The 27,116-nt window shown below is 36.8% G+C and overlaps 1 protein-coding gene across 1 annotated transcript in view; it reads left to right on the top strand.

Moving 5' to 3' along the window:
• Window positions 1-27,116, top strand: part of prmt3 (protein arginine methyltransferase 3) — a 70,913-nt gene that overhangs the window by 17,702 nt on the left and 26,095 nt on the right. Inside the window, exon 11 of the mRNA XM_017426719.3 lies at window positions 18,307-18,385. Coding sequence (XP_017282208.1) covers window positions 18,307-18,385 — 79 coding nt within the window. The remainder of the gene's footprint in view (window positions 1-18,306; window positions 18,386-27,116) is intronic.

Genomic DNA, 27,116 nt, shown 5'->3' with positions numbered 1-27,116 from the left:
CTCAGTCTTTCTGGCCAGTTCCTTCGAACTATATTCAGCTTTCATGACTTTGTCTTAAATTCAGGTCTTGTTACTTTAAAAGTACAGGACGTGTGTTTATCTTGCTTTTTTCTTATTCAGTTGTCAGAATATGACATAAGTTAAAGGCACTTCGTAAAACCTTTTAAAGTTACATTTTTTTTACTAGTTTTCAACCACTGTTTTTAAAACAAGTCCTCTACATATTTAAGCTTGCCATTAATGTAACAGCCAGCTGTGGGTGGTATATGTCACTTTGCAAGTTCTTCATTTCATATCATATCACTGTTAGTATAATTAGTTTAAATTAAATAATTTAATTTCACTAATGTTTACAGAGTTATTTTCATAATGGCAGCTCTTGTAGTGATATTGCATTCAGTGACAACTGAGACACAAAAAGTGCTAACAAATCAGATTTCCTAGTTGGAATTGAAAACATTAAAGTCTTTGTCGTGCATGATAGGCTCATTTATTGAGTTATATCAGTATCTCTCAGTCTTGGTCCTCTGGGCTCATTGCCTTGGGTGTTTTAGAGGTTTCCCTGCTTCAACGCATCTTGTTTAAACTCATGGGTCATTATCCAGCTTCTCCAAAACAACCGTTCAAGTAACTTATTCCTTTGAATCATTTGTGTTGGAGCAGGAACACATTTCCAATAGGAGGAAGACCAAGGGTAGGAAAAACTGAATTATATAACTGCTGATGAAAAGTATGTAACTGCTGTCCTCAAATACCTTTATTACATGTTCTCCAGCACAGAAACAGTCTCCTTTAAATCCCACTTAGATATTATTGTGGTAGAGATAATTTATGTGAAATCTATGAGACAATTTCATTTTTAAAGCAGACTCTGTAACCTCAAAACCTTGAATAAAGAAGTAAACAAGGCACAATCAAAAACAAACAGATTTGTTTTTAAACCCCTTCCATTGCTGAGGAGACTGCTGTTCCCTAAGATGATGGAATACACACAAATTTATTGACAGATCCTTGCTTTAGCTGTGTTTTATGCATGGCAGATTCAAGAAGAAACTGGAAAAGCCCCTAAAAAAATCAATTATAAAAATAAGAATAGAAAATCTGTCAGTATAACAGTTCAAACCAGATGTTTACATACACCATATAAGAAGACAATCCTTTTTTTCTCATCCTGACATAAATCAGACTAAAGCTTTCCTGTTTTAGGTCACTGAGGATTGCAAAAATATTTATATTTGTTATATGCCGAAATAATGAGTGATTTTTTTTAAAAAAAATTTAATTTTGTAGAAAATTAATGACTTTCTTCAAAGTAACAAGTCTGCATACAAATTCTTAGTATTTGGTAGCATTGCCTTTTAAACTGTATGACTTGAGTCAATTGTTTTGGGTTTCCTTCCACAAGCTTCTCACAATAGTTAGCTGGAATTTTGACTTCCTGGCTGTTGTCTTGAGATGTTCCTTCAGTATTTTCACATTATGTTCTTTCCTCCTATTTTGTGAAGTGTATCAGTCCCTCCTGCAGCAAAACACCCCCACAACATGATGCTGCCACCCCAGTGCTTCACAGTTAGGATGGTGTTCTCAGGCTTGCAAGCTTCCCCTTCTTTCCTCCAAATTTAACAATGGTCACTATGTCCAAACAGTTCAGTTTTAGTTCCATCAGACCACAGGACCTGTCTCCATCAATTAAGGTATTTGCCCTGTGTGCATTTGCAAACAGTAATCTTGCCTTTTTATGTTGCTTTCAGAGTAATGGCTTTGTCCTTGCTGAGGAGCATTTCGGCTCATGTCAGCAGTGCTGGCCCCAGCCAATTTATCACCCTAGGCAAGATTTTAGGTGGCGCCCCCAGTGCATTGTTGTAAATTTCACTGCCAATTTACATACACTCAAACAAGAAACTAAATAGCTTTGTTGTTGATATTATGTTTTATTTTTAGAAACCAAGTTGTCCAATTAAAACAGTTGATAATATGATGAATTTGAAATAAATAGAACAAATTTCAAAAAGAATATCAAAAGCCTACACAATGGAAAACCTAATTTAAATGCCAACAAAAAAATGTAAACAAAATAACATAAATCTAAGACACTGTGAACCCATCCATCCATTTTCTGCTGCTTGTCCTGATTAGGGTCATGGGTGGTGCTGGAGCCTAACCCATCGCGCTTCAGGCAAAGGTGGGGTACACCCTGGACAGGTCGCCAGTCCATCACAGGGGCTGGTACTGCGCAAAATTACTATATTACAAGAAAGAGTATTTTACATAGACTTCTGGTGGTGCTTTTTTAAAATACTTCATTAGCTAGAATGACACAGTACCTCACCACCTCCTGAACCTCACAGCATCTGCTACAACTTTACTTTCCTTATCTTGTAGCAAAGTCTTCTACATCATAATCATATGACAAATTATTTGAGACCACATGATTTATTTAGAGAATCTTCTTTCATCACCAGCCACTTTAACAGGAAGCGTGGTAGAGATTCTCAGAGCAAACCATAAGTTGGAGTGAGTTTATGACAGCCTCTCCTCAGGCACGGAGGTCGATAGTTCCTTGTTTGTCATAATCTTTCATGACAGTTGTGTGGAAACAGACCTCTTTAAACTCACTCTCTTTGTAACTTATCAGTAAGAGGAGATGGCCAGTCAGCAGGGTCTGTTGGTGCAGGCTTTATTCCTAATGCTGCATCACTGGGTTCTTCTGAAGTGGTGGCAAAAGAAGGAGCGTCTGATGATGTTGAAATGGAGGTAGATGGCCCAAGATTTGCAGGAGTACGATTAAGATAGCTCAACAGTGCAACAAAAGAGAGGGAAATGTGATGGGTGTTAACAGTTAAATAAAATAATAAAAAAAAGATTCCAAGAATAAAATTAGATCAACTAAAAAGGAATAAAATACTAAAATTAAAAAAGCTAAGAAATGCACAACACCCACTAAACTGTACATGTATAATAAACTATGTAATTTTTCTGATATGCAAATTAGATTAGATTCAATTTTGTTGCTTAATAGCAGAATGCAAAGAAGCAGTAAACGGCTGTGCATTATATGGAAATGCAAAGTTAATACTAAGTTATATATTTTCATGGATGATGCGGGATTAACACTGATCTGATGTTTATCACTATAAGCACACTTTATATAAAGTAACACAACAAACAACTGGGCTTACAATTATAATATATAAAGAGCTGGAAAAAGGATAGCATTTTGACTATTATAAGCAGAGCAAACAATAGCCAACTAGAGAAAATAAAATAATTAATCATAAAATGTAGACAAATGTGTAACACCTGCTGAATATATGTAACCTTTACATATATTCAGCATTCTGCATGCTGGTACAGAACTCGTTTCACTGTGGGTAATGAAACTCTGTTGTCTGTGTCAGGTTGAACCAAAGCTATGGAAGTCAACAATTCTTTTCCTGATATATTGGATGATTTCTTTTGATTTTCCCATAATATCACACAATTAACTCAAATGTTGTCATCTTATCTTTCAAAAGCGGTAAAGCTATAACGTCAAATGAGCTTACCCAGATTGTTTAAATGCATAGTAATATTGGTGTGACCAAACGTATGACTATGAAGAAAGTCATAAAAATGTTCTCTTAAAAAAAGTCTCTTTTTTTCCAGACATTTAACAAATATAATTTTTTTTGAGAACCCTAACTGACCTAAAATAGGAAAGGTTTATTCCTAATTTAATGTCACAGTGAGAAAGAAATGGTTGTTTTATTTTTTAAAAATGCATTGTATGTAAACATCTGACTAAATCTGTATATTTTATGCAACAATGCTGCATTCTGGGTTTTTTTTGTACTTTTAAAAAATATGAATTGATCAAACGTTAATAAAACTTTTAAGCATTTGCACTCCAGTAGTTGTAGAATTATGGTTTGTTGTGTCTACTGTCACTGAACAGTGCAATAAATTAGAAATTTGGTGAATTATAGATCGGCAGATTCATGCTCTGTGGATCAAGAAAAAGTCATTGATTAACTCTCACAACAGAAACCAACAATCCCTTAAAAATAAAAGCAAAACAAGAACTAGCCTCATCTGTCATCATGTTCTCTTGACTAAAAAGTAGTTCATATGAGGTGGAAGACGTAGAGTGAAAAATTGGTTGGGCTTTGAAAAACATTAATTTCAGAGAGCTTGTAAATAAATGGATCAGTGTTACTAACGGTGAAAAACTACAAAAAGTAAATTTAGTTTAATCCCATTTCTTCAAGCCTTCATCAAAATCTTCTTCTTCTTTCGGCTGTTCCCTTTTTAGGGGTCGCCAAAGCGAGTCATCCTCCTCCATCTAAGTCTTGTCTTCTTCATCCTCTGTCCTCACTTTAACTTCCTCCATGTTCTCTAACTGCATCCATATATCTTCTATTTGGCCTTCCTCTTTGTCTTTTTCCTGACAGCTGCAACATCCTTCTACCAATATACTCACTGTACCTCCACTCCAACTCAGTTGACCCTTGTTGTTAATTCCCCTGTAGTTGCTACAACCCTGTACATCACCCTTGTTCTTAAAAACTGGCACCAGCACTCTTCTCCTCCATTCCTCAGGCATTTATTCGCTCTCAAAAATGCCATTGAATAATTGAGTCTAAAATCTCACTGCCATCTCTCTTAGACATTTCCATATTTCCGCTGGTATGACAGCAGGTCCAGCTGCCTTCCCCTTCTTCATCCTCTTCAAAGCTTTCTTCACTAACCTTTTCCACTTCCTGGTCCACAGTTTCTATGACCTCTACTCTTCTTTCCCTTTCATTCTCTTCATTCTTAAGCTCATCAAAGTACTCTATCCATCTTCCCATCACACTCTTCCTATATTCCTGTTTACTATCTTCAGTCCTCTTGCTGTCCAGTTTCTTCCTGGCTAACCTCTTCTTTTGGATATCTTCCTGCACTTCACTATTCCACCACCAGGTCTCCTTATCATATTTTCTTTGTCCAGATGACACACCAAATACCTTCCTACCTGTCTCTCTAATCACTGTTGCTGTAGTAGTCCAGTCATCTGGAAGCGCTTCCTTACCACCCAGAGCCTTTAACAGCTCCTCTCTGAACTCCTCACAGCATTCTTCCTTCCTCAACTTCCACCATTTGGTCCTCTTCTCTGCCTTTACTCTTTTCCTCTTCTTCGCTTCAACACTCATCCTACACACCACCATCTGATGCTGTCTGGCCACCCTCTCCCCTGCCAAAACCTTACAGTCCACAATTTCCCTCAGGTTACCTCTTCACATAGAATGTAGTCTACCTGCCTCCGCCTGCCTCCACTCTTATAGGTAACCCTGTGTTCCTCCCTCTTTTGGAAATAGGTGTTGATTACAGCCATTACCTTCCTGGTACGTCTCTTGACACCAAACCTGTCCATCACCTCCTCATCTCCTCTGTTTTCTTCACCAACATATCCGTTCAGATCTGCTCCGATCACCACTCTCTCCTCCCTGGGAATACTCTCTATCACTTCATCAAAGTCCTTCTAGATTTTCTCTTTCTCTTCTACATCACGTCCAACCTGTGGAGCATAACCACTGATAACATTCAACATCAGACCTTCTCCTTCTACCTTCAGACGCATCACACTATCTGACAGTCTTTTCACCTCATCTACATTCCTTGGAATGTAGTCCTTCAGGACGGGTTTCTCTTCCCATCCACACCATGGTAAAACAGCTTAAACCCTTCCCCAATGCTGAGAGCCTTGCTTCCCTTCTACTTTGTCTCTTGTACACATAATACATCTACCTTCCTCCTCTGCATCATGTCAGCCATGTCTCTACCTTTGCCTGTCATTGTTCCTACATTTAGAGTTGCTGCCCTTGCTCCTACACTCTTGACTTTCATCTTCTCCCTCTGTCTCCTGGCACGTGTCCTTCCTTGTGGTCTTGGGCTAACAGCAGCACAATTTTCACCAGGACCCTGTTTGTCAACACTACCGGTGGCAGTTGTTGTTAACCTGGGCCTCGACCGATCCAATATGGTGTTGCGTGGATGAACTCGCATGTTTGTTTCGGCAAAGCTGTTTCACCCCGATGCCCTGACACAACCCTCACCATTTACCCAGGCTTGGGACCGGCAACAAGAGATACACTGGCTTGTGCTCCCTTGGGGCTTGTTTGTCCTTCATCCTTAATCAAAATAATAAAGCCTATATATCTCTTCTGCCACCTTCATTTTCAATTCCAGTTTGCCTTTAAAGTGGTATTGAATTCCTTATCCTTTTTGAAAGTGTTCTCCATTGTGGACCAAAAAAAGGTGTTTTTATTTATTTTCTGTGAGGAGATAATGAGGCAAAACAAAATGGTTATCATATCTGTGTCTTCAGTATAAATCTCTGTAAAGGAGTTAATATGACTATCCAACATATTAAATGAAGTGACTGATTGTCTCCTCTAACTATTTGAAATATAGGAAATAGCCACATTTCTCAAAATGTCAGTAGTCCCTTAATGAGATTTGAAATTTACCAGCTATTTGTACAAATGCTACTTTTCATTCTCATATTATAGTCAGTGATTAATATTATGCAACACTGGAAATGCCTAGTTATGGAAAGATGGTATTTCTCAGCTTTGTCTTGGCTGATGAATAGGTATTTTCTTGTATTTAAATTGTTAAAACTAAAAGAAATGGTGTTCTAAACAACAGATGCTAGAATTAATGATAAAATAATAGGAGATGTAAAAAAGAAAAGTATTATATTTAACTACAGCAACCAATTTTGGCCTTCTACATAAAATCTTGATGTCTCCTTTTAATTTTTTTTTAAAGATGAAGAAAAAAAACAATGTCACATTACTGAAGTTCAGCTGTAGGAGGAGTGTGAGTGAGCAGACAGGCGGTGGTTACAGGGCTAAGAGACGGAGATGGTTGATGAATGTGGTGTTCTTGTGGTGGTGGCGGTGGTGGAGAAGAGGGAAAATGAGTGTCTGTCTACTGGAGAGACTGCCTTCAGCAGCTCCACTGTCATTTCATAACTCACAACATTGATCTGTCCTCTTTCTCAGCAAGCCAAAAAAACAAACAGTTCATTGAAGATAAGAGAGTGTGGTGTTGTCAGGAAGGAGGGAAGCGGAGCCTCTCAAAGGCCAAATTAAGACTGTCGCTCCAAGATCAATCACAGATAATGACTGATAGTGTGAAATGACATGGACTAGAAAGTTGGATAGCAGGCTTTGTTTAGTAGTAAAGTCTTAATAAAGTCTGTAACACTTTAAGGAAAAACGTATACATATATACAACGTGAAAACCACAAACAAACGCAAATTGTTTTCACGGATAAACAGTTGTGGTCATGAGTTCACATGTGTATATCATGGGCTGAGGACATTTTTAATTTTGTCTTTTTACAATTTATTTGAACCATTCTTTCAATGACTCTAGAAAAGAGTAATTGGGTGCCCAAGTATAAATAAATTCAGGTTTTTCTCTGGTCCACACAGGGTCAAAATGGCCAGATATGTACATACACCCACTAACAGTTGGTACAGTGTTCCTTAAGTTGCAACCACAAACTTTTTCTTTCCATCAATAAGCTTTGGGTATAGTTCTGGCTGATATTTGGCCACTCTTCTTGATAGAATTGGTAAGGTTCATTTGAACTGGTTGGTTTTCTGCAGGTTTTAGATAGAGTCCATTACGTGTCATTTGGGTTGCTGGTGTAGATTCTCAGTCTTCCAGGACATGGCAAATCCAAAAAAGGGTAAAAAACACAAACAACTGGACTTCTATTCTGTAGCTGAAGATGTTTCACTTCTCATCTGAGGAGCATTCTCATTTCAGAAATAAGGTTGAGGTCAGGACTTTAGGAAGATGCTTAGCATTAGCTTGCTCTATGTATTCAAAAACAAGTTTTGATGTGTGTTTGGAACAATTGTTTTTTTGAAACACGCAAAGTTTTTGTCCAAGTATCAGCGATCTTAGCTGTTGATTTGAGGTGAATTTGAAGAATTTGGAGGTCGACCTCCTGCATTATTCCAGTTTCTAATTAATAATTGGTGAACTTTGTGTTGTTCCTTAAAATCCTAACCATTTTCTTTCATCTGAAGACACAGTTTAGGTCCTTTTCCAGATTTTGGCAAAGTGAAGACACATCTGAATAACTTGTACTTGAACTGATGATCTTGGAATCAATAGTTGTTGTTCACAAACGTCCCTAAATGTTTTTTTTTATTTTCTTTTTCCCAACTAGTGCTGTCAAACAAATCTTTTTTTATGCTGGCAAAGAGTGACGTCTAGCTGCAGTCAATCAGGATCACTAGCAAGAAGTTCATAAGACTTGGCCTAGTCAATTTAAAAATGATTCCACACTTTTACCACTACTTATTAAAATATGCATATACATATTTAAGCCTCTCTCTAAATAAATTTAATCATGTGGATTAGAAAAAAGTTGCAATAAATTCAAGCTTGTGCACCTTGTGTTCTAACAATCATTCAAATTGTATACTGTATAATCATTCAACCGTGGAAAAATAAAGGTTTCTATAAGTAATTAAAAGTAAATTATATAACATTTCATGCCCACGATTGGTTTATGTAAACTTCTTACTGCAACAGTATACAGTATTACAAATTGGATATGCAGGAAAGAGTCAATGAAAATAAGTTTTGCAGCAAAGTGTGACGTTTTTTTAAATTTTTGTTTTATTTTTTATTGTTGGTTACAATAGTGAAGAGCACCGAATAACTGAGATGTGATTAAATATTGTAATTAGAGGTAGACCGATTTATCAGCCGGCCGATTTTGATCTGCCAATATTGGCTACTTTAAAAAAAAAATTGCAATCAGCCATGCCTGTACATACTTAATCCGTTACTGAGTAGGAAAGAAGAATGAAGATGCAGCAGCAGCTGCTACGACTATCTTGCTGTAGTCCACAATGAATTTTTTAAATGAGAATGCACCTCTATGAGTTTTTAGTGTACAAGTTCTTTTAAGGGTTGTTAGATATATTTATTTAAGTTAAGCAAATGTTGTTATATTTTGTAAACAACAACAAAACAGTTTTGGGGAAACGGTAAAAATAATCAGTGCAATACATTTGCTGTTGGCTGCCCTGATTTCTGAAGACTGGTATCAACTATAGTAAACTTATATGGTTGACTTGTAATTTTAATAACAGCTTTTCTACATTCTTGTGTTTTATCAGGATGAAAGGAGACTCATAAAACCAGTTAGTTGTGTCCGAGCATTTGTCTGGTATTGTGGTTAAATTGCTAGTTAATTGTTCCTGTCAGACATTAATGATAGTCTGATTATGTCATTTGCAAAATCTTATAAATAGTTTTTTTTTTTTCATTTCTGCATTTATGCAATGTGTTCATATTGCAGCTATTGACATGGCATCCTTCCCATTTTTTAAATTGCAGTAATTGCATATGGTTCTTTTTTGCCTGTCTGGGGATGAACAATGGAGTTTAAGTTAAAATAAATGTAATTGTGCATCTTATTCAAGTTTTAATTCTGCTTCTGCAGCTGCACTGAACACACACCGATGAGACAGAAAACTGATAGAAACAGTTGACGTTTCTCTGTGGAAATATTAGGGATTACTCCTTGTTGATGCTGAAATTATAATGTTCTTTTTTTTATCAGTCTGCGTACACATGAGTGGAGCAGTGTCCCTGGATACAGGGTTTGTTTTGGCATGTGGTAACTCACCTTGAAGGGGGTCTCAGAATGCTAAATCAGTCTTTAGCAACAGTGAGCGTTTCTAAAGTTATTTAAATATGAAAACAACCCTGAACAAGAAACTTCCCTGATGAGATTTTTACCTTGAGATGAGCATAGATTACTGAGTATTTGGACATATAGAAAAAAGAAACATAAGTCTGAATTGTTGTGTGTGGGAGTGTTCTGAAATCAAATTATTAACACACTTTCCTCTTTAACCTCATTATCTGTTCTGAGAGCTTTACCTGTCTGAGAAGAGGGTGGCAGTCATCAGTCATCCTGTCCTTCAGTTTGACTGACTGTCAGTCTCACACACCGAAACCCCAAACAGAGACTCATGCAATAAATAGATGCATCCACACAATCACAGTTACAGTGTCACAGATCTATCTAGTTTAATGAGGATTGATTGGCTATACTTGTTACCCCGAGACCTTCAACTATTCCTGAAGTGTTGTACAGCCAGTTGGCTGCTTTACAAAACTTGTAATGCACCAATCCATTCCTTGTTTAGCTGGTTCTTGGTTCTGTGGTTAATTTCAGTCCATGCAAGCTTTAGTTTTTGCTACCTGCTGACTTTTTTGCTCATTTTAGTTATTTTGTTCATTGTAAATGAAAGTAGATTTAAACAGGAGTGGATTGTAGAGAAGGATTTACTTGCATTAGCTGCACTCAAGAAAGTAACCAAGGCATGTGTTTGACTAACTTAAATACAAATCTGTTTTTTCAACATTAATATTTGTGTTTAGTATTCTTAAATACCTGCATGCAGGCTTGATATAATTCTTACTCTTAAGAAGTTTTTTGCATGGAACAAAAGTCATTAAACACATTTATACACAGTTGCATGAATTTCTTTCAGAATGAAGCAGTTAGGTTGTTTTAAAGTTACCTATATTGGTTGGGTCATCGTAGGACTCTGGAAATTTTCTGCTGTGTTTGCACCTCCTGTCTACACCCAACCTGTGTTTTTAATGAGAAGAACAGAAATTTTCAAAAACTGACTTCCAAAGTGTAGATTTTTAAAACCTCTGTTCTGGTGGCTCCGTGTGAACTCCAGATGTGGAGTGTTTCAGAAACGATGATGCAGCAGCCTATTCTGGACATGTTCACTATCACTTTGTGCCCTAGAATCCAAAACAACAATGAAGCAGGTTTTACTGTGTTTTTTGCATCTATCACGTTTTATCTTGATCATCATTGTCAAACTTTGAAAAGTTAATAACTCAGAAGAAACTAAAAACTATCAAAGAAAAAAGAAACAAGTTTTAGAAGAATCTTTAGCCAAGCTGTCTGTTCTTTTTTTGAATTGTTATTTGTTGGTAATGTAGATGTTCTTGCTACCTGGTGGTGTGGTATAGGTACTTCAAAATTTTGTTAAAATTTTGTGGAAAGAGGAAAAAATATGAATTACAAAAAATATATATTAGTTGAAAAAAAGTTGCTGACTCAACTTCTTTACTTCTGTTTGTTCTCAGTGTAACTTTGGTTAAGCACAAGTTATTAGTCGACTGAATGAATTTGTCAGATTCAACCATATTTATAGTTTTTATTTTTAGTTAAATCTGTTTTTTATTCACTCAGCAAAACTAACTAACTTACGTAACAAAAAAAACTGAACAAATCTGTAATAAATCTGACTTTACTTATCAAAACCAGAAATGAAACTTTGAAAAAGATTTACTAGCCTCATTTAAATAAATCAAGCTAAACCCTAGAATAAAAATTGAATCTGCCCTAATAAATTATTATGACTCAGCCTCGATATACTGAGCCCAACTTTAGTGCATGTTTTTAAATGTGTTCCTGCTCCAACACAACTGACTCAGAAGAATGAATTACCTCAGCAGCTTGTCATTAAGAGTCGCAAAAGCCTTTTAATGACCTATTCAATCAATTTAAATCAGGTGTGTTGAAGCAAAAACATGCAGAATTCCTCCAAAACCAGAGTTGGGAAAGATTAAGCTCTAACAACTTAATTGCTTTATCATGAAAGAAAGTCATATACTGCAATTCTGTGGCTTCTTTCCCACAATTTTATCTATTTTTTTTTTTTTTTAATTATTTACTGGTTTGCCAAATCTTGTACATATTCTCTCTACGTCAGCCTTTTTTTCTGCGGGGGTTGTGATGACTACTTCCTGTACTTCCACCAGTCTGTTGTAGACTCACAACAAAGCAAGCTGTAATTTAACAGCTTTCAGCACGAACATTGGTAAAACAATGCGACTTGGCTTAAGAATGAGTGCGGAAAAGTTAAAGAATAAATGAAAAGCACAGAAACCAGGTGCCTCAATGTTGCTCAGAGTTGCAAACATTTTAGGGGTTTTAGCGACTACTTTTTAGTCTCTGCCTGTGGCAGCTTATGCACTGACTTGGTGAGTGAGACTGATGGTAACGTTTAGGGCAACAAGCATCACTAAACAGAGCAGCCAGCACAGCACCCAGAGTGATGGCCCCACAGACCAAGCAAAGGCTTGCCCATTTTTTGAAAAGTTAAAGCTCTATTCTCATTTTCCTTTGCCCAACTTGCCTAAAGGAAAAAATCAGCTTCTGGCTAATTTTACAAAACCCAAATAGCTACAGTAACATCCTGACATAATGTAGATTAGGATTTTATTATCTTATTATTTTTTTGTGGCATTTTACTACAATAATCCAATTAATTATTTCTTATTACTTGTTTTAAATAAGAACTGCTCCAAATATATTTTTGTCCACATTTTATCTATTTGGAGCTGAATGTTTTTCAGTCTGTAGAAAATCTCTGGCAGTCTTCCAATAACTTTGATTGATTTCAGAAAAGTCGTGCAGTGATACAAATTACGTTGTCACGCCATCTTTCTTCTCCAACTCTTATTTGCATGTCTTTAAATGTAAATTATGCTGATGCTGGAACTTGCATGTTGTACATTCACCAAGAATTATCATGGTAAAATCTATTACAGGGATGTGTGTAATGTGATTGTGCTAATGTGGTGAAGTGTGAACGCAGAGCTAGCACGGCAGAGGCTCTGTCAGTATTCACTGAAGCATGAAACGATTTCCTCCCCTTCCAGTTCTGTGCTTTTGGATGCACATGTCCATCCAGAAGCAAGCATATTCATGGGTGTTTTTCAGCTCCTTTGATATTGCTCAACATCTCTCGGGACTGGAAGCGCTGATGATCTGCTGTAATTTAGGAAGATGCGTCTTGAATGCAAAGAATAGAGGGTGGAGGAAAGTGTAAAGCTCAGATTTTGATCACTGACAGCCACTTGGTCCCAAGGGTTGATAGATACACAACCTGCATCTAAACAGTAAGCACTAAAACATCTCTACAATAATTACAAAAGCTAAAGGAGTCGTCTAAATAACTAAAACAATTTGAGGAAAAAGTAGAAATTTAACAGTGGACTTGCACTTTGTCTTTTTAGGTATACGTTTTGTATACTTCCGATGTGTATGTAAATGTTAGCTCCCTCGTGGGAATGCATTTTATATGCTAATTTTGTTAATGTGTATAAGCTGCTCCAGTCCATTGTCATTAGGTTTTCATTAGTCTCTTTTATGGAAATGCGCAGTGACTATACTACAGTCTGCCAAGGGAGCCGTTACCTCACACTAAAATCTTTACTTATCTGTGTCACTTAGTTATTTAGAGAGTTGGACATTTTGAAGTTAAGAAACATATAAAATTAACTACCAAACTGATTTGCTAATATAGGTGAATAAAGAAAAAGCTAGTGAAATATGAGACAGATGAGGTCATCCTACTTGTTTACCTAAACGTTATGAAGCAAAACTTAAAAATAAACTGTTTATGTTGTGTCGTGCATTGTTGGATTGCTACTGATTTGCTAGTATTGATGTACTAAAGCTGCTGTCATACTCCATGAGAAGTCACTAAGTTGGCTCTCAGTAACGTGGTTGCGTGACGAAAATTGCGTCATTTTGTTCTTGTAGCAGCTTTGTCCGTTGCTTCACGACACAAAGTCCTGGTTCGCACAGAGGTTTGTGGCAAGTGTTGTGTGATTGGTTAGAAGTTGTTGTGGGTTTGTTTATTTGGAAAAGCTGGTGAGCTTTAATGGAGTCATTTCGCTTCTACTTCTCCACTGTGAAGCAGCTGGAGGCTGTTAGAAAATACAGCCCTCTTTACAACTGTTCCAGCAAAACTTCTAAACCTACGAACTTAAAAAGACCGTGCAGAGACACAGGCGGCTCTTCGTGGCCGTGAGGAAATACGCCTCAGCCTGGCAGCCTAGCAACACGTTCCCTTCGATCGCTCATTATTGTGCACCTTCAAATTTGCAAATGCCAAACAGTACTGTCTCAGACTGTTTAATAAACACATCTGGTCATGGTAAGGGAAGCAAAATTCTGTACAAGGACAGGAGAGTTGAGAAGCCGGCAAGAAGAAACCCCTTTTAATGCTTTAGGAGGAGGGAGGATCTTCCCGGGAGTTCTGAGTCGAGTGTCTCGTTGACTATGAAAGGTGCATGCCAAAATGAATGTCTCCCAACTGACTTCTTGATGTCCTATGGAGTATTCCAGAGCCTTAACACATTAGCAGCAGCAGACGTCAAGCTAAAGTGTTATAAAACATAGTTCTAAAAATGTGAAGGAAAATCTCGCTGGGCTCCAACTATTGGAGACTACTTGGCAGCTCAAAATTGCAAAAAACAAAACAAACAAAAAAAAAAAGAGTCAAAATTTCAGTTGCAGTCTCAATGAATTCAGAGCGTTTGCAACCAAGTGACCAGTGAGCCCTGTAGCTGAATTTTAAGTGGTCAATGTTTAAAAATTGCACACTATTTTTGTGTGCACTGCTTACAGAACCGTATTCTAGGGTGTGCACATAATTTTGTTGCTCACCTCCCCCCTCATCGTACCTGCCTTGGTCCGCTTTGTACTCATCTTGACTTATAATTTAATCCACTAAAGTACACTTTTGAAATAAAGATAGGCAAATTTGGTCCAGTTGTTAAATTATTATTAATGATTGACGTGGTTTACGGACATGCACATTTAGGGCTGTAGCCTCGGATGTTTTCTGCCGAAGGACAGCTCCCATGCAGCTGTCTAATTACAGCTCTAGCACTTTGGAATATAAAGAAACTAAACTGAGGGAGATTCAAGATGAGTTTTAGGTTCCAACAATGACTCTTGACTATTTTTGGAGACAATTTCTATCACAGGGTTTTGAACATGTACACAATTCAATTGATCTGGTAGAAAAAATAATAAATATATATACAAAGCAACAGAGTTTTTTTTTTTTTCTGCTTGTGTTTTGACCCACAATCTTTTTTGTCTGTTGTATCTGTAGGAAAAAGATGTAAAAAGGTGATCCTTAATTTGCTACTCTTTTAAACTCTTGTGTAAAAGAGACGCCAGATCTAATTTATTGGTCAAAAAATATTTAGATTATTTGATTTATTCACCCTTTTTATCTATCAGATCTCAACAACTGAGGGCTAATTTTTTTCACTACAGGGAATTTTCCTCATATTACCAATGCATACATAAAAATCATCAACATTTATTTTTCACATTTCAAAATATTTAGCAATCAAATGATCAGATTTTATGTATTCAGTTTGTCTATTTTTTTGATGAGTCTAAGAAGAAACGTGGAAACAGTAAGCCCCAGAGAACATCTTATCCAAACAATACCAATGATTGTCATAACAAAATGAACTTTTACACAAAAGAGTTGCTAGAAAGATGAGTCTAGGTCAGAGGTCATAAAAGGAGGGGGTCCCTTCATGTCACATATCCTTGGTGCCACCATTTTAGATTGAAGATGTGTGTCACTGCGAGCTGTTGTGGGAAAACAAAATGCATCCAGGCTCAAACTGAGAATCTTCTTAAGAGTAAAAATTTGTTACACACAACGGAGAGCAAACACATTCTTCAACTGATTCTCAATGCTCCCACTAACAGAATGTTTGTCTGTCTATTTATTGCATGCTGATTCTCCCACTTTGCGTCTGAGCAGCTGGTTTATTCAAAAGTTTACATCCCACTAGACACAACACCTGAGACAGAATTTGGTTTTAAGCAGCCTTGTGGTGTCTAAGATCTTGACCAACAGCCCTGTGCTGAGAAACACCATTTGTTTTTCTAAGTATAATTAAAAACAGATACTAACATTTTTAAAGATTACATGAGTGCATCAAACATCATTAAACAATATATTTTACTATAACACAAGCGCTTGTCTGCTAACAATGTTTGATAGAACTTAGTGGAAAGGTAAGATGACCAGATTTACAACACAGGCAGAGCAGATGCAGAAAGCCTGAACAACAACGTTGAAACCAGATTTTTACATACACTGTACACAAAGACACAACCATTTTTTCTCACTTAAATCAGACTAAACCTTTCATGTTTTAGATCAGTTAGGATTTCCAAAATCATGTCTATTTTTTAAAATGCCCAAATATTGGGAGAGAGAATTTTTAAGAGAATTTTTGTCTTTCTTTCTTCAAAGTCACAAGTTTACATACATTTTCTTTGTACTTGGTAGCATTGTGTTTAAGCTGTATGACTTGGGTTAAACATTTTGGGAATCCTTCCACAAAGGTCTCACAATAGCTTGCTTGAATTTTGTTCCATTCCTCCTGACAGAACTGGTGGAACTCAATCAGGTTTGTAGGCTGCCTTGCTCACACACACACCTTTTCAGTTCTGCCCACATATTTTCTGTGGGATTGAGGTCAGGGTTTAGTGATGGCCACTCCAAAACATTGACCTTGTTCTCCTTAAGCCACTTTATAATTAATTTGGTAGAATGCTGAGGGTCATTGTGGATTTGGAACACCCATTTGCACCCAAGCAAATGTCATGCAAGGTATGTAAACATCTGGTTTCAACTATTTGTTGCTGCCCTTGAGTACATCACATGTTCACTGATGACTTGACGAGTGTTGCTGTTGTTTCTGAAAAATTTTAAAGTTTTGTTGTCAGAGGGGATGTGTGATGTCTTCGTTTCAGTTTCTGATTCATCCATGTTTTTAGCAGTTAACATCGCAGATGTATAACTTAGTGGGCTGTGATGCATGTCACTGGGAGGACATGCAGGGAAGATTGGAAGGGGAGAACCAGGCAGTAATCCTGGAGCATTGTCGATGGGGGGAAAATAATAATAATAATAAGGTGTGACTCTGCTTTCAGGCATCTCTTATATCCTCTTTCCTTCATGAACCAGCGTCCCGTGAAATTGGGCTCTAAATTACAAGACTGTGTGAAGGTTTTAAAAACAATCCGCTCAGCGGCTAAGGACATTGGCTGGAGCACAACAGTCAGCAGCAGACCGTCCGTGGGCCTGACTTTGGTTTGGGACTGGTCCAGTGCTGATAAACAAGCCGAATATTTCTCTCTATCACCTTGCAGAGGGTGCAACGGTTATATCTACTTCATCATTGTCATGATTATCAGCTCAGGCCCGTGACAGAGATGGTTACGATTTTGGATTTAGAGTTATAGATCAAAGCTGTTTCTCCTGTTTGTCTTGCTGTGTTCTCCTCCCTCCGGTAAAACATTGTCTTTATTTGAATAATAAAGCTCTTATCTCAGTGAGTTACCGTTCTGCTGCTGACTACATTCCCTCACTATCACTGTTTCTCTCTTCTTCCTCTCCAGTTTGTCTTTAATCACACACACACCATCACACCCTCCCCTCATTGAGTTTTTATCTGCTATCCTGGCCCTCACCTCTCCTTGTCCTTCTTTCCCTCCACAGAAAAGAAAGTAAAGATATGAGATTCTTAAATACCACTTGAGTCATTCTTTTCTTTTCCATCAGACTGTTGAGTTCAGGCTACAAATTTAATCAACTCTCTCTCTATTGAGCTGTAAACATCTTGCTTAGATGGATTCCTCTCTCCAGTTTAGTGGTAGTGAGCCATTTTCCTTTCAATAAACTGCCCAACATTAGATTTTTGTCAGAAAGCCACATTTAGGCAGACATTTCTCCACTCATTCACAATAAAAAAAGCACATCATTGTAAGAGATGGACTAACAGCCATCATTTACAGTCACACGTACATGAACTGATTCCGCTCCACCTCCTTGTCCCAGATGGAGATATACCCTCCCATATGTTTGAACACACCCAAATGTTGTACTCCAAAAGAGCATATTGAAGGGCTGCGCTTTGAAGCAAAATCTTATCTGATTGGTTGATTCGTATGCTGGAGGGGCTTCAGTCAGAAAAAGCCATTTGTCAGTAGTGTCTGCCGCTCAAGTCGAAGCCTACAAAATGTGGACAAAACTCAATTTCAGCATTAATGGAATAATACCACGGTTAATGTGCCGTCTACTGGAGCAGAACATGAGGTCAGCCCAGGGTCAAACCTTTAGATGTTGAGTTCCAGACCTTATGGGCTCAGCACTTAATTCACAGCCATTGATAATTTACATTTCTGCTAAACTAATAGAAAATTAAAAAATAATTTAACTGTCCTGCAGTTACATTCAAGTAATAATCACTCACTTGCCTTGAACTGTTATCAAATGACTCTGAAAGATGGGCTATATTTGCATTTGGGTTGTATTTGTCTTCTGTTCATAAAAATCTTTTAAATATTGTGATAGTAATGTACATTTCTTTACTCCTCAGGGTTACTTCTTGCTTTTTGAATCCATGTTGGACTCTGTCCTTCATGCCAGAGACCTTTATTTGGCTGATGGTGGTTCAGGTATGTAAAATTGAGTTTCCCAACACTGTTTTTATATCACAGTCTGTATTTGACTTTAATAAAATGACCTTGCATCTGATAAGTGTTCAGCACCTTTTCAAATATCTCCCTCATTAGAAGACAAAATGGCATGACGATCAGATTTTGGGGACTTTAAATAGAATTTGCTCTAATGAGTTTTCTTCAAAGATAAACATTTTAAATATATTTGTGACCCTAAAGTATTTCTTGTTTGTTTATTACTCAGTTAAGGGTGTTTTTACCTGTCACTGAGTGGTAACATGCAGTGTCATTCCCATGTCAAGTCATATGTGCTAAATCGTGTGTCACCCGGTAGATTCAGTTTGCAACAGTTCTCAGAAAATGTTACAACAAAATTGAGAATGACAATAATGGGTGTTACGTTTTCAAAATCTTACTTATGCCATAGGAATCGGCAGCCCTCAACCTAGTTTCTGCGTTCGGAAAATGTGAAGTTTTCAATTAGAATGTGATTTTTGCTTTTATTTTCTTTCTTTTTTTTTTTTCTTTTAAAAATACAAGTCAGCAATATCATTGGTAGATTAGGCCAATCTTTCTGCAGAACTGCTGATGTGGCTTAGACTCAGGCACCTGGCCTTGTATGGTCTCTGTACTTTTTGTTTTTTTTACCTCAGTAACGACTTGACCGAAGGGTAGAGATGTCTGTGATAAAACATGGGTATTTTTAATTGCGTATTTGAGTCAGAATAATAAAACCCGGTAGCTCGCTGATTCAATGGCTCGGCGTACATGAAAATACCTCTCTCCTTTGTCATCCCGTCACTGCCACAGATTTAATGACTTGTGCCAAATGCGTCCAAGCTGAGGAACGGTTCCAGCACACTGCCTTTACTGGCTCTTTGGGACCTGAGAGGGGTCACATGTACACACAGGCATATACACACCCATATGCACACACACAGGGACAGCCACAGTGACAGCACCTATAGAGACAGATTTGCTGCTGGGAAAGATTGGACAGGCGAGACATGACCTGAGCGAGACAAAAAGTTACAGGTCAAAGGTTACCAGATTGTTCGTCATGAGCCTTAAACACTGATGGTCCCCATGCAGTGTGCTCTTACTGGATCTGCTGGCCGCCATAGGAAGTGAAATGAAATACACTGAAAGTCATTAAAAAAAATGTTTGTAATATAATTAAACTGATTTTCATACAATGCAACCATATTTAGCATTGTTTACTATTTATTGTTTTACATTTATCTTAGCTTTCTTGACTATCAATATAGTTTACAATAAATTACAATTAGTCTATCAGTTCACATAAAACACAATAATCTCTGTAATCAAATTTAACAAAATATCCTGGAGCAAAAATATAGCAGGTCTGTGTCTCACTATCATTAAAGGCAAAAAACAGAATAATTTTGTTATAATTATAGTAATAGTAGCAATGTAGGAATAAATAATCAGCTATTCTTTTGAAAACAGCATAATGGAAAAACAAATCAATACTCAGCCTAATTCAATATTCTGCTTCATTGATAAATTACGAGTATAATTTTTTTAATTAAAAAAAAAGAAAGCTAAAAGTTATGATCAGACTCCAAAAACTATATTTAGTATATTTATTCTTTAATTTTTTTGATCTTTTCTGATCATTTTAAACTTATTCTGTTTCTCCTAAAGGTTGACAGATTTGTGGTGGTGGGCGTCTTAATGGCGGACTTATATTTCATTTCATCTGCTTTTCTTCCGTTCTGGTCACAGAGGACAGATATTAACTGTATGAAAATCTAGCAAACTACAATAAACAAACAATGAAATACAGCTTAAAACAACTGTTATTTAAAACCTTACTATTAGTTCTAATGAGCTGAATAGCATAAATAAAAAGCACTAATTTGCAAATATGTTGGGGTTTTGATTTAGAAATATTATTACACTGGTTGTGTATTTTGCAAACAGTTTTAACTTATTACTTACTCTTCCCAAGTAATGTGTGTCATAGGGTAAACCCTTTTCAGAAAAAATGCCCTCTCCTTAGAGCGAGTTAGGCCTAGCTATAAATCTGAGTAAGAAAGAACATTTAATCTTGACAAGATTGGGTCTACTTTTTCTAATCCAAGTCAAAAATCTAGTTCTCCAAGAAAGGAACCTGATAAGAAAAGGTTCTGCCTCCCATTTCAAAACTACAGGTAAATCTGCAGCTCGACAGTGAAATGCTCTGTTGAAATAATATGCAACTATGAGATTTTTAAAATGTTCTTGAAGCTTGGTCACTGGGAACATTATATAGTGAAGCTTTAAAAATTACTGTTTTGGATTTTTCAGGTAGCCAATAAAGAGATGCTGAAATTGGACAAATAAAAGAAAAACATATGATTAACTGAAGGCTCCTAGGTTGCTTTTTAATTTTTGTACCATTGTTTGTTATTGGATTGAAATTACTTAACAGAGAAATGGGTATCTAATTGAAAATAGACCTATTTCATGGCAGACTTAGACTTTAAAGATTAAAACATAACAATGAGGGCTGCATTTCATTTCTGCATTTGTGCAAACTTTTTCTTCTATGTAACTTAAGCAAACACAGAACTTCATTTTTCAAGTCAAATAATCTAATTTGAAGTTGACCTTCTTAACTAAAATGAGTTGGAGATTATTAATAATTCAGATCTATTAAATTAGTAATGTATATGAAGGTTGTGTTATACAGGAAAATATACTTAGGAAAAATTGTAGTTATTGTGCAACTCTATAAAGCAAATTTTCAATTTAAAGGTCGGCAAAACAGACAAAAAATGTGAAGTCATTCTACCACATTTAATCTATCAACTTCTATTCCTAAGTTTGTTTTCACATTTTAGTGTGTGTGCACTTGACTGTGCTGAGTTATTAGTACAGGCCTGCAGCACTGCTGCTATATGTGTGTTTAAGCTACATCAGATCAGAGTTACAGCAGCTCTCCCATTCTCCCCACTACATTAACTTCCCTTTCATCCTTAAATGTGTCCCCGCATGCCTGGCACAGCACAGCGTCCGGGGAAAAGATATCTGTTTTGTCCTGTGCCCCTCTCCCACACTTTCTTTTTCTCTTTTACACAGACGACCAAGGGGGGAGGCACAGAGAGCAAGAGTTAGGGTTGGAGGAGGGGGGGGGCGTAGAGGGAGCTGGGCGCATGACAAATGGGCTGTGGGCAGCGAATCGAGAAGGACGCAGATGTCAAAGCCATGAATCTAGCAACACCCGCTTACACTGCCGTTCTCCTTTTTTTTCGTCATCTTGCTCTGTACCACACCCTTCTTTGGGTTTTAGTTTGTCTCTGTCTTATAGACGGCCTTGTCCAGATTCTGCTCAGTCAGCACCTCTCCCCTCACCTGGCCCACATAATTACTCACTTGGATCAGTAATCTGACTAAAATGAAGTGACAAATCTGTTTGCATGTGTATGCGTGTAAATAAGGGAGTGCAGAGTCATCAGGTCTGGTGACACTCACAGGGTCACAGGCAGGCTTGAGCTAATAAGAGAGGCCATGAGTTGCCCATCAGAGCTGTCACCATCTATTCCCACATTTTATGACTGGATCTGTCGAAGGTCATGTGAGACTGTGCATGCTTACCTGGAAAAATAAATAAAATGTGGTCATTGAACATTTTATATTTTTAAATCCATGGAACCTGTCAAAAAGTTTGAAATATGATACATGGTTGTCTAAAGTCAGGGCCAGGATTAGAATGGATTCCAGGTTTCTACACTTTTTTGGCTCCAACTTCTTTCTTATTTTCTGATTGTAAACTACATTCTAAATATTTTCTTTAAATCACAAATTAGAACAAAACAAAAATGCAATTTTGGTAACTATCAAAGTGGGGAAAAAAATGACAGACTGATATTTTGTGGTGAGGAAATGTCCAGCAGTTTATCATAGCAAAACAAAGCATCTGGTAAGCTAATAAGAGGCACTCAAGAATTTGTGTGATACACATTAAGTTGCACATTTTATAATGCAGATTATTTGAATGATAATTTAGAAATAAAGAAATTGATAAGATGCTAATAGTACTCAACCAATCACAGATGTTTTACATTTCCACCATGAAAGTAAACTGTCTTCTCAGAAGTACAATCTTTTGGCCTTGCATTTTGTTTATTAACCTGCAGTAGAAATGGATGGAAGTTGGAGCTAGGACTCTTCAAAGTAAAAACAGTGTTGATTCAGGGCCAAATTTAGTGGGTTCAGTGGGTGCTTTTGAACCAACAATAGGCTTGCTGAGTAAAACAGGTGCTTGGAAACTCTGCGAAGGACAACATGCCTTAAAGGCCTGTTTTCTTGCCTGCATTAATGCAAGTAACAATGCTGGTGCATAACAACCAACCAGGCCTCCCTGACATTATTTTTGACTAAATAACAGGCCTCATTTTTTATCTGTTCACCTGTGCTTTTTATAAGTATTTACTTTCTTGAGTTCTGGAGTGAAGAAGATTAAAAGGAGTTGCTTGTGTACCTGCTCAGTTCACTGAGATCTAATTTGAATATAGATTTTAGGCCATATACATTTTATATACTCGTATACCCATGTCTCTAGATGAAACATGTTAAAGTATGGCTAAGGAGTAAATGTGAAGTTTGGTGTTCGCTCATGAGTGTGGTTTAACCTTTAGTTTAGGCCCTAGGCCTCTGTATTGGCTAATGTCAATTCACAGTTGGAATACAATTGGCTTCAAGCATCTTGGCTCTGAATTGCCAAGGATATTAGCTACACCAGATAACTTATTCAGATGTGAAAAGGCAAAAAAAAATACATTAAAGCTCATGTTTAATGTTCATTTTAGGATATGAATTATTCATTCAACAGGCGCTGTTGTGAAAAAGGAGTCTCACATTAACAACCTCCAACGATCAGCTTTTAAATCTTTGAGCAATAAAACTGTAAACACAGTTCTGCAGTAATAAAATAACATTCTTTATATGCTAAAAATTGTTTTCTCTCTATTTTTTTATTAGGCCTGTTAGCAAAAATATTCATGTAAGGCTTAGGCCTTCATTCTGTTAAAGCCACTGATTGATTCCCAAAGTCAATAGATGTAAAATGTAAAAGTAGCCATAATATTGTAGTGACACGCACCAAACTCAGTAGGAGGTCTAAAATATGATTTTACCTAAGCCTAAAAGTGTAATGTAAATCAATGAATGGCATAATAGATTCATGGCGGCTGACATTTTGTAACCTCTGTATAGGTTATTACAACACCAATATTGTTTGGCTGTGAAAATAGCAACACTGTAAACAGCTGCCTCGTGCAAAAATAGTGGCATGCAAAAACAGTGGCATGCAAAAACACTTTATTTGAACTGCTAGGTCATTTTTAAGTTATTTTAGATAGTCAAAGTTTGCTCTGAGCCATCCTCTTTTGCTGCTCAGAAATATATTGCCACTGTCTGTTCAAAATCACCACAAATTCCAGAACTTGTATGTTTTTATTTAGTTGTTGGGTTTGATACAGATGTAATGCAGATGAGAGGAGTTCTTTATTTTTTACTGATAATTGTTTGAAATGAGTTCTAAGCCAAAATACTTCATTTATCCACTTTTTTGCAACCTTGCACAGCTTCAGTTTCCAAGGTCTTTGCTCATTGGGACTGCATTAATGAAAAAAGGCAAATGAATTTTGCTCAATGTGAAATACTAAAAACAAGCAATTGCAGAACAAGAAAGGGATGCTGTTGCTCACATTATTATACTTTTACACTCTGTGGGTAAAGGGCTCATGGGATGATTTGGCTTCTCGTGCTCAAATGAAATTTTTGACGCACAGCCTCAGTGGGAAAGTAAAAATCATTGTGTTGTTTAATGCATCTGCGGATATGTGAATGCAGACCTCCCATTTCTCTAGGACCTTTTACGCAGGCAGTTCAATGCATGATTATTGCACTTTTATTACACTTCGTCTTTCTGTTCATAAGGAACAACGATAGAGAAGGAGGAAAAATCTGTTGCACCTCTGAGCTGCAGTAGATGTAGTAACAGAGCTAAAAAAGTGGGCATGAAAAGCAGCATGGCTGAATACTTGGCACAGTGCACAAGCACTATTATTACATATCTGATTCCACAGTACTTGCATGTTATTTAAAGGCACATATTGGAATGTTGCTATATCACAATTCTAGTTCCAAAAACGTTGGGATGTTGTGTAAAATGTAAATAAAAACAAAATGCAATGATTTGCAAATACCATAAAACCATATTTTATTTACAAGAGAACATTAAAAACATATCAAATGTTTAAAGTAACATGTTCTATATTTGGGACAGGGCTATGTTTACCACTGTGAAGCATCCCCTCTTGTTTTCTAAGAAGACCAGTTGCTGCAGTTTTTAGAGGGAAATGTTGTCCTGTTCTTGTCTAATGTAGAATTTTACCTGTTTAACAGTTGTTGTTTTTTTTTTTTTTTTTTTTTTTTTTTTTTTTTTTTTTTTTTTTTTTTTTTTTGGCAAATCTTTTGTTTTATGATGCTCCACATGTTTTAAATGATTGGTCGGGACTGCAGGCACCTGGACTGTACTATGAAACCATGCTATTTTAATAGATTCGGTATTCAGTTTTGCATTGACTTGCTGAAATATGTTAGGCCTTACCATAGAACAATGTTATCAAAAAGGGAACATATGTTGTTTTAAAACCTGTATATACTTTTCTGCATTGATGGTGCCTTTCTAGATTTGTAAGCTGCCCAAAACACAGGCACTAATGCACCCCAATACCATCAGAGAGGCAGGCTTTTACTCTAACAGGCCTAACTCACAGCATGAGTTCTGGAACCAATTTCCTTGAGAGAAGCTGGATCAATTATAAAAGATAGTCAAGTTAAAGACAAAATGTCATTGTCCCCGTGAAACGTGCCTCTGATTTACCCATGTGTGTTAGTGAAGCCCCTTTTACACTAGCAAAAAGAAAAAAAATCTACTCTAACAAATAACTTTTGAATGTTACAGAAAAAATGTTTAATTTCCATTCAGTCTCGTGTAAAATGACTCAGCAAAAGTTGTGCTGATTTTGTTCAGGCTCTGATTGGTATTGATGAGAACTTAAAGTAAAATGCACACACTAAATGTACAGTGATGGTGCTGCACTCAGTGGTCACTGCTCACATTTTCTTTAAACAAACAAATAGTTACCCATCACACAGTCTCTGAAACTGACATCATCAACCTTAGGATAAGAAGAGATGAGGCTGATTGATTGTATCTGTCACAAGATAGCTTGCAGCACATTCCAACTCCTGCCGTGTGACTTCTGCTGTCCAGTCAAAAAATAATAAGCTTAATTATTTCATGAAGTTGTGGCTGAATAAGTTTGTGGTTTGACACAGCCTGCAGGATGGTATATTGCCATACCTTCGTGATATGAAGGCATGATATATGAGGTTATACTTCAATTCTTGTATATTCTCACTGGCCACTTTATCGTGTACACTTGTTTAATTGCTTTTAAACACAAATAACGAATCAGACAATCAGATGACAGCATCTCAATGTCTTTAGGCATGTAGACATGGAGAAGACGACTTGCTGAAGTTAAAACTAGGCATAAGAATAGGGTAGACAGTGGATTTAAGTAACTTTGAATGTGGTGTGGTTGCTGGTGTCAGACTGCTGATCTACTGGGAATTTCACACACAACTATCTGTAGGGTTTAAAGAGAGTGGTCCAAAAATAAGGAAAGATTCAAGTGAGTGGCATTTGTGTGAACACATAAAAGCCTTGTTGATGTCAGGTCAGAGGAAAATGGGCAGATTGGTTCACAATGACAGAAAGACAACAGTAGCTCAAATTAAGCACTCATTACAAACAAAGGTCTGCAGAATACCATCTCTGACCACACAATACATCCAACTTTGAAGCAGATATGCTACAACATAAGAAGCCCACTCAGTCTACCACTCCTGTCAGCTAAAAACAGAAAATTGAAGCTACAGTTAACACAGACTCACCAAAATTGGACAATAGGAAATTGGGAAAACATTGCCTGCTCTGATGAGTATCGATTCACTGAACTTCACTGGCCGCCACAGTCACCAAATCTCAGTTCCATTAAGCACCTTTGGGATGTGATGGAACAGGAGATTCATATCATGATCTGCAGCTGAAACATCTGCAACAACTGTGTGATGCTATCATGCCAATATGGACCAAAATCTCTGAGGGATGTTTCCAATAACTTGTTAAATCAATTCCACAACGAATTAAAGCAGTTTTGAAGGCAAAAGTTGGTCCAGCCCAGTACTAGCAAGGTGCACCTAATAAAGATGCACATGAGACTACGTGTGTATATATATATATATATATATATATATATATATATATATATATATATATATATATATATATATATATATATATATTTATATTTATGGTATGCATGAAAATACAGTAGTTGGCAGAAGGCCAAGGATAGATTTGTAAATTAAATTAAAGTTTCACTACTGCAAAAGTTTTTGTGTGGATAGTGATGACCAGTTAACCTGAGAGCACAAAATGTAAAATAATTTTAATTGACTTGTGTTAGCCAGTGTACATTCATTTAAAAATAGGTTTAAACATACCACCTTTGTTTCAGTAATAGCTTAACACACATCACTGTGCCAGGGACACTATTCATTTCAAGTTGATTCTTTACATCAGGGGTCATTTCCTCCAGTGTTATTTTAGATAGCAGTGTGCTTCTAACTTTGTTTCAGCTGT

Source organism: Kryptolebias marmoratus, linkage group LG15 (assembly GCF_001649575.2).
Source record: "Kryptolebias marmoratus isolate JLee-2015 linkage group LG15, ASM164957v2, whole genome shotgun sequence".
Lineage (NCBI taxonomy): Eukaryota > Metazoa > Chordata > Actinopteri > Cyprinodontiformes > Rivulidae > Kryptolebias > Kryptolebias marmoratus.
The sequence above is the reverse complement of the archived record's forward strand: the minus strand, read 5'-3'. Positions and strand labels throughout refer to the sequence as shown.